Genomic DNA, 8,264 nt, shown 5'->3' with positions numbered 1-8,264 from the left:
AAAATGTTTCGCTGCGAAACAGTTGTTTTTTTGTTGTAATGATACTGTTTGTGAACTGTATGTCGAACATGTGCAATTTCAAACCTTGCGTTCTCACAAACAATCTTAGCTTTCTCCAACCTCGACCCCCGCTCTTTGTCTATAAAAAATCTGGAAAAAAGAACTTGCGATATCAAAGAATTATGAATAAAAAATTCGTAATCTGTAAGTCCGCTACCACGTTACTTTCTTTTAAGGTATTTTTGTTCTCTCTTGGACCATAATTTCTAATTTTGAGGTTGAGTTAGCGCATATTGTACTGTACTTTAATGTTTGAAAATTTCTTGACAGAGTGGACAATGAATCAGAACTGCAATCAAGGATGCCGTTATTGTCCATTATCATTCTCTCTGTTACTGAAACTTCATTTTCTTTATACAAGGGGACGTTATTCTAACATTCGTTAAAGTGAAAACAAATACTTAGACCTTGTTCACACATTGCGTATATAGAACGTCATCACGTCATCTCGTCCACAGAGTTGATTCAAGGTTGTAAACACGGCTTTAGTGTGAACATCGTTTTAATGTGAAGTAAACAAATGAAATTGCTGAAAATGATGTGCATTGAATATTAAACAATAAGTGAGACTTGTAAATTTGTTTGGCAACTAATTTCAGAAGTAAAAGTGAATGACGAATACTCTTAGTATCAATTATTTACAAACGCCATTAAGAAATAATAGAGAAAATTTCCCGTTCTTTCCAGCATCCTTCACGCATGCGCAGAAACAATAGATCTCAGATTTGTTTATTAAAGTCATTCTTTAGCAGCCATGGTAGTTGTGATTATCACGCATGCGCAGCTCCGTCTCATCTCCATCATAACTTTGATCAATCAAGGCAGTCTAGAATTAGTGTATTTTCTTATGGCGATTCAAATCGTAGATGAGAAGGAACCTCTTTCCACACACGTTACAACCATGTGGTTTCACACCTGTGTGTATTTTCTCATGTTTCCTTAGGTTAGACTTGCGGTTAAACTTCTTACCGCATTCTTCACACTCGAACGGTTTCTCACTAGTATGTGTGAGTAAATGTTGTCTCATATGATTCTTGTTTTTTAACACTTTATCACAGATAGGACATGTGCGATTCTCCAACTCGGAACATATGACAACCTCTTCTTGGATATTTCTAAAACAAAACAAATGTTGATAATATGATCTTCAATTAAACGTAATCATTGGTACTAATCCTTATAAGAAAGACTGGAACAACAGAGGCAATCAATCATTTGCCTCGATTAGCCCTAACCCTTTAATTCTCAGTTGTATGTAGAACGAGTATGTTGTATCATTATCAAAGAGTCAATCTATCTAACAATTTATATTTTATGTAATCACTAATTTAAGAGATATTACCCCTTAACAGGTTCTGGAAGAGATTATAACGGCAGTTCTAGCATGTTTAAATCAAATTCCTGCCTAACCAGACAACGGCCGGTGGGATCGAACCTATGAACTTTCGGGCGTGAGTCGAACGCTCTACCGACTGAGCTACCGATGCACAGATCCTCCAACTCCTTACAATTTCTTAATTTGTGCTGTAACTTGCGCTACATAACCTTAGACCGTTTAAGGTTTCGCAGGGTTAGAAAAGATTTGATTTTGTTTTTAGATTGCCTGTCACTATCCAGTGGAGGTCTTGGAAAGTATTGTATGTAGAGAAAGGATGTTGTGTGGGTAAAGTGAAGACGTAAGAAACAAGAAGAGCTTGTTTCTAATACCACCATAACGAGGCGAAGCTACCCTGACCTGGTGTTGACGATCGGTCATTCTTTTCTTCAACATCCTTTTTTCACATACGATACTTTGAATCCTTTATGGGAGCGTAGATACAGTCAATGGAAATACATTATGAGCGAACAACAGTGATGTTTCGTATCGAAATTTTGGGATGGGTTAAGAAAAAAATCGATTATGTAATAAATATAAATTTTGGCGTAATGAAGTACTGGCGGACTATTCCTTACGAAATATAGTTAATAAAAAATTCGTGAAATTTTACCAGAAATGTAATTTATTTATACTAATAAAAAATTCTTTTCCTAGCCCTTTTGTAAAGAGAAGAAATTTGACGAATTGAAAACTTTGTAAAATTTCACGTGAAAAGAAAAAAATAAATAAAGTAATATATTGTGTTAATTCAACAAAAATATTTTTTGGAAAGCATGAGCCGAAATCTACTGTTTGAAGCAACTCTCATTAAATTGTGAGATATATTTTCAGCCAATCAAATGCTAAGCGTTTGCATTAATTTTCGGAAATTTAGAAGCTTTAATATTTTGCGAGAATAAATTTTTACAAAATTCAGGAATTTTATATCTTGCGAGGAAAATCGTTCTCGATATTTTGATTTCTTTTATATTCTGTTAAAATAAAATTTAATTAAATATTTTTGCTAGATACGAGATCACATCACAGTGAAATTTTTAAACGCCTATACATAGCTATTAATAAGGAAAAGTTTGACAAAAACATTTTAAACGACAATTTTTTGATAATTCGCAAATTTATAGTAGGCATATAAAGAATATTTTTTTCACAAAACAAATGTTTTACTACTTACTCCGATTCCTCCGCAACAACGACGCCATCTTCATTCATTATCGCTCGACAAGCCGCCACGTCTTCTGTCATGAGTTGCATAGCTGCCGTTTCACATGTGTTCACTTCTACGGATGCGCGTTCGACACGTGGTGTTATGATCTCCTCTTGAATGGCTTGAACGAGGTGGATGCGTTGATGTTTTTTTAAATTCGAACGTCGATTAAAAGTCTTGCCGCACAAATTACACGAAAACGGATCTTCTCCGCCGTGTACAAATATATGCGCCTTCATTGTACTGTGATGCATAAACCCTTCTCCGCAGAGGTGACACTTATAAATTTTTTCGTCGTTATGTATTCGTAAATGTTTTTTCAAGTTTGATTTCCTGTTGAAAGATTTTCCACATTCATCGCACGTGTAAGGCTGCACCTCGCTGTGAGAGAGCTTATGAGACTTTAAAGTGCTGTGATGTACAAAACTATCACCACACACATCACAAATGTAACTCCTCTCCCCCGTGTGTGTCCGAAAATGTTGTTTAAGACGGCTAATCGAAACAAATGTTTTATCGCAGAAGGAACAAAACAGAAGGTTTTCACCCGTGTGTCGTTTCATATGATTGGTTAACAAGAAGCTATGTCGGAACTCTTCTCCACAGGTGTCACACTTGTGAGGTTTTTTATCAGTGTGAATTAATGCATGGCGTTGCAAATCAGCGCCGCGGTAGAAACGCTTCTCACACACACTACAGGTGAACTGTCGCCCTTTGTGAATAATCGAATGTGCAACCAATCCTTTCTTGCGCGCGAACGTTTTGTCGCACTCGTCGCAGCGAAATATTTTTCTACTCGAATCCTCTTCTAATTTTGAATCAGGAGTTTCTTCTTTCGCATGAGTTTGCATGTGACGTTTCAAGTCGTGCTTTTTTATAAAAGCCTTGTTACACTCTTCACATTTATGCGGTTTTTCTCCAGTGTGAATCATGAGATGTGCTTTCAGATGATGACGTTGCTTAAAGCTCTTGTGGCAAATATCGCATTCGAATTGTCTTTTATCTCTCTCGTGTCCAGGCTCTTTTTCTTCAGACTGAGGCTAAAAATTTAAAATAAATAAACTAAAAATTTAAATTTTTAAATAAAAATGTCTGATAACGTAGTGAAAATAACAGCTGAGATGGAGAGTTTGTAACATCAGCCGCAAAGTGCAGCAGATAGCTGAAGGAAATTAATTTTAATGAAGTCCTAATACGTCATGAGAATTGAATATTGCGAAGAAAACTATTTGAAGACTTTTTTTTCTCTTATTTTAAGCTACAAGTTCACATGCCATTTTAGGTGCGTTAGATATGTCAAAATAATTCAGACATATATAGTACTAAGTACCTATAGCAGATAAACTTATGCGAACTATGTAGCAATGTAACATTTTGCAGGAGGATAGAAAGAATGGTACAGTTGACTCCCTCTAATTCGAATCTCTATAATTCGAATATTTCTATAATTCGAACGAGTGCGCAGTCACCGTCAATTTTCTTTAACAAACTCTTCTAAAAAACTTTCTACAACTCCAACAGTTTTTCAGTCCCTTCAGCACGCTCCCTAATTCAAATTTTAGAGTGTAAACAGGGCTTTGACAAATTCAAATGTTTTTCTAAAATTAAAAAATTGTCATTCGAACGTATTTTTCAAAACGTTTATCTTTCTACGAAGTTACTGGTGGTGTGGAAGTGGAAGATAGCGAAGAAAAAGATGGACATTCTGATAGCGAAGGCCTAACAGCGAAGTCGATCAAATTACTATCGTATAAGATTACAGCTTTTTTACATCGTTTGGTGTCGACCTGAGAAAAGTACTTGGTGATGCAACTCGTATTGTTGAAAGAGACCGCCTCTCCAATGTAAAGCAATCAAATATGAAACCGTATTTCAAATAGAGTTTCTTCTTGTGTAAAAATAAAGATTGAAATTTTTTTTTAGATTTTGAAATTAACGTAATTTCTCTCTCTAATTCGAATTTATCAATCTCTGAAGCTGAAAGTTTGAATTACAGAGACTTCAGGGTTTTCACCGAAAATATGGTATCAAATTTCCTGACTTTCCCTGACTTTTTGAGGTCAAATTCGCTGACTTTCCCTGACTTTTTCAAGAATTCTACAGCCAAAGAGAAAAACAAATTAACTAAAACCGTTTAAACCGTATTTGTCGCAACATAACTTACTGAGCTTTAATTCATATACTACATAAAATGGTCAAGAGTATGTTAGTTCCACTGAATGACTAACAGAGCCTGTCAGCAAAGTTCTATCAGTGTAAGTCAAGTTAAAAGACAAAAAATGCTGTGACTTTCCCCAAAAATGGGTCAGATAAAATTCCCTGACTTTCCCTGATTTCCCTGACTCGGTGGAAGCCCCCCGGACTTTCTATAATTCAAATCTCTCTATAATTCGAACAAAAAAAATTTTCCGTGGGAATTCGAATCACGGAGAGTCAACTGTATTATATTTCAAATTTACTTCATACGTTAATCCGACATTGTCAAGTTGCCGACATGCGCTATATATGTCAGCATATATACAGCCTGTGCGGCATATATACAGCCTGTACGGCATATAAACAGCCTGCACAACATATATACAGCTCACACAGCATATATACAGCCTGCACGGCATATACACAGCTCGCACGGCATATATACAGCCCGCACGGCATATATACAGCTCGCACGGCATATATACAGCCCGCACGGCATATATACAGTCCGCAAAGCTTTTTTACAGCCTTGACAGTATATATACAGTCCGCACAGCATATATACAGCCCACACAGCATGTATATACACATTGCATTAATATCCGCCTAGCCAAACTAGGAGAAGAATTTTCGCAAATTTACTTAAAATTTCTGCGTTAATTCATTTTTGCGAAAATGACAAAAACTTAAGAAATTTGCAAAAATTAATTTCCTTGTTAAAGTACAAGGGTGGAGCACCGTTAAAATAATTCATATGATGGACTACTTTAGTTTTCAATAACAACAACTACATGTTGGCTTCCTGTGGAAATAAACCTGACGCATGATCCGACAACAGCCTGAAAAAGACAAGCTCTCTCTCTCTCAGAGAAAAAAAATCATAATTTTAACAGACAAAACTAAGTTAAAATGTAGATGTCTACATATATATCATCAAATCGAAACACCAAAAGACTCTGAAAAATTGGGATATGAGAAAAGTGGAACCTGATACCCTATGTGATACCCGAGACCCAATACACTGGCACCGATACCTGAGACCAGATACCCTGAATTTTTATTCATAATATTTTTTCGGCGATGTTTTATTTTAATAAAAATCCTAATTTTTTCTCATTAATTTCTTGTTTTCTCAACATAAAATATCAGAGATGATATGTTGGTTTATTCGAAGCAAGGCGTACCTTCCGTTAAAGGATTTGGCGATACATATGATGTGAAAAATGCTAAAAATGAAGAACAACCATTCACAGTTGGAATGAACAAGAAGAGAACATTCTAATTTGGTTTCGGTTTAAAAGTTTCGAGATATACACGCATACTGTCGGCATTGCATGCAAGTTAAATTTGGTCAAACCTTTTTGAAGCATAGCGAAAAAAATATGAGAAACTTAGTAGACTTTTCTAAAGAGAAAAACGCAGGAAAAAAGAAAACAAAGCGACTTGTAGAAGAAAAGGGCCAGCTAACGTCAAAAAGGTTCCAATTACCAATTTAATACCGTTATCGCAGCCTACTATTGTTTTAACGGCTTCACCGACTACTTCATATTCAACGCAATAGTATCTGCGCCTTCAATACAAACATCTTCAACAGTAGCATCAAGGCAACATATTCCACCTTCAACAACAGTGAATAAACCAGCACCAGCTGCGAGAACAGATAATGGTTATGTCTTGTTCCTTCTCAACTACACCCACGAAAATGTATCAACTTGGTATGGTTATAGAGAAAAAATTCAGTCAAAATTTTTTTGATGCTAGTTTCATTGTAGTTTCTAGCGATATAAAACTATTGTTGAGCCAGCACCATATTCGCATATTACGTGCAACAAATATTTCCGTGTAACGAAGAAACATGCATATAAAATGTGTTTTATTATTGTTTATATTAAAAAAATATATATTAAAAGAAAATATCAGGGTATTGGGTCTCAGGTATTGATGTCAGGGTATTGGGTATCGGGTCTCACTTTTCTCACATGCCTGAAAAATTCTATATACCTCTGATTCTTCAACCACGAGAGAGCTGGGGCATAAAAGTTCTAAAGTTACAGCTTCTGATGATCCGTCTTCTTTTGATAGATTTACTTCCACTAACAACACAGTCGTATTGTCTCCATCTTCTTGCTCTGCAGAATTCATCTCTCCATCGGCTTGCTCTGCATTATTTATCTCTCCATCGTCTTGCTCTGCAGAATTCATCTCTCCATCGCCTTGCTCTGCATCATTCACCTCTCCATTGTTTTGCTCTGCATTATTTAACTCTCCGTCGTCTTGTTCTTTATTACCCATCTCTACATCGTTTTGCTCCGAATTTTCGATCTCTCTATCTTTTTGGTAGACGGTGTTTATTTGAACATTTTTCTCAGTGTTCTGTTGTCCGCCTTGGTCACACTCAACATCATCCAAGTGTTCTTCAACTTTAAATTGATCTTCAGCAATCTGACCACTTCTTTCTTTCAGATCTTCATACCTTAGTACATCAGCTTTGCTCTCGTCTTGTAACGCTCCTCCTTCTCCTCCTTCGTTTGTTTTCATCTTTATTTGATAAACATGTTGTTTTAAACTTTTTGGCTAAACAAGTAATGTATAGATATTATTAATGTTCTAGTCGCTTACCCGTGGAAAAATCAATGGGGCCACCCGTCAGCAAATTATTAACTCTGTGTGGAACCTGGAATGAAGCTACAAGCAGCCATTTTGAACACACAGAATATGGCTATTATTAAAGAGATAGTCCATCTCCGTAGCAGGCCTTCCAGGTGCTAAACACAATACTTCATTTTTTAAAACACAATTTCCGTTAACAATTTAAATCTCTACCAATAAAAATTTGATATATATCCGAACATAAAATGAAGACTTAAAATAAAAGTTTATATCACAGTCAACTATCAAAAGTCATTAAACAGTATATTGTTGATAACTAAAACCAAATTTTGATTCATTTTACCATAAACTTTTTACCATAAAAATCTATGTTTCTTATAAAGAAGACCCCTTTTTCTTCTCCTACAATAAATTTACCAAACTTAAAGGGGCAACGGAACGGCTGTTGGTTTTCGATTTTAGTGAATTCCACGAAAGTCGAACTGATGGCGGCGAAAAACAAACTGGCTATTTTTCAGGCATGTATGTATTTTACAGACTCGAATTTAGAATTTTTATCTTCTCCAGCGTTGGTCATGTTCTCATCCAGAATGAGACTCGCTGAAATATTTCTTTGTGATATACTTTTCAAAAAAAATTATTGAACCAGCGAGCAAAGTGCACTGGTCTGTTCATTGCGCAAAACGCGTTTGCCGTATATTTAATATGTGAGCGGGATATACGGAATGTGAGTATTTTAACCGGTTTGTAGCCCCTTTAAGTCCTTGCTGGTCAATAAGTTGAACAGATATTTCATAAAAAAAATATCAGACATGA

At 35.7% G+C, this 8,264-nt stretch overlaps 1 protein-coding gene across 1 annotated transcript; it reads right to left on the bottom strand.

The window, feature by feature from the left end:
- Positions 1-624: 624 nt before the first annotated feature.
- Positions 625-8,112, bottom strand: LOC130629480 (zinc finger protein 883-like). Its single transcript, XM_057442696.1, has 3 exons — positions 6,840-8,112; positions 2,610-3,682; positions 625-1,175 (listed from the first exon to the last, which is right to left on the bottom strand). Exons 1-3 carry the CDS (start codon positions 7,374-7,376, stop codon positions 893-895), a joined length of 1,893 nt encoding a protein of 630 aa, XP_057298679.1. The 5' UTR covers positions 7,377-8,112; the 3' UTR covers positions 625-892.
- Between the last annotated feature and the right edge of the window lie 152 nt (positions 8,113-8,264).

The sequence above is a fragment of the Hydractinia symbiolongicarpus genome, chromosome 2, assembly GCF_029227915.1.
Source record: "Hydractinia symbiolongicarpus strain clone_291-10 chromosome 2, HSymV2.1, whole genome shotgun sequence".
Taxonomy (NCBI): Eukaryota; Metazoa; Cnidaria; class Hydrozoa; order Anthoathecata; family Hydractiniidae; genus Hydractinia; species Hydractinia symbiolongicarpus.
This window is presented reverse-complemented; position numbering and strand designations above follow the sequence as displayed.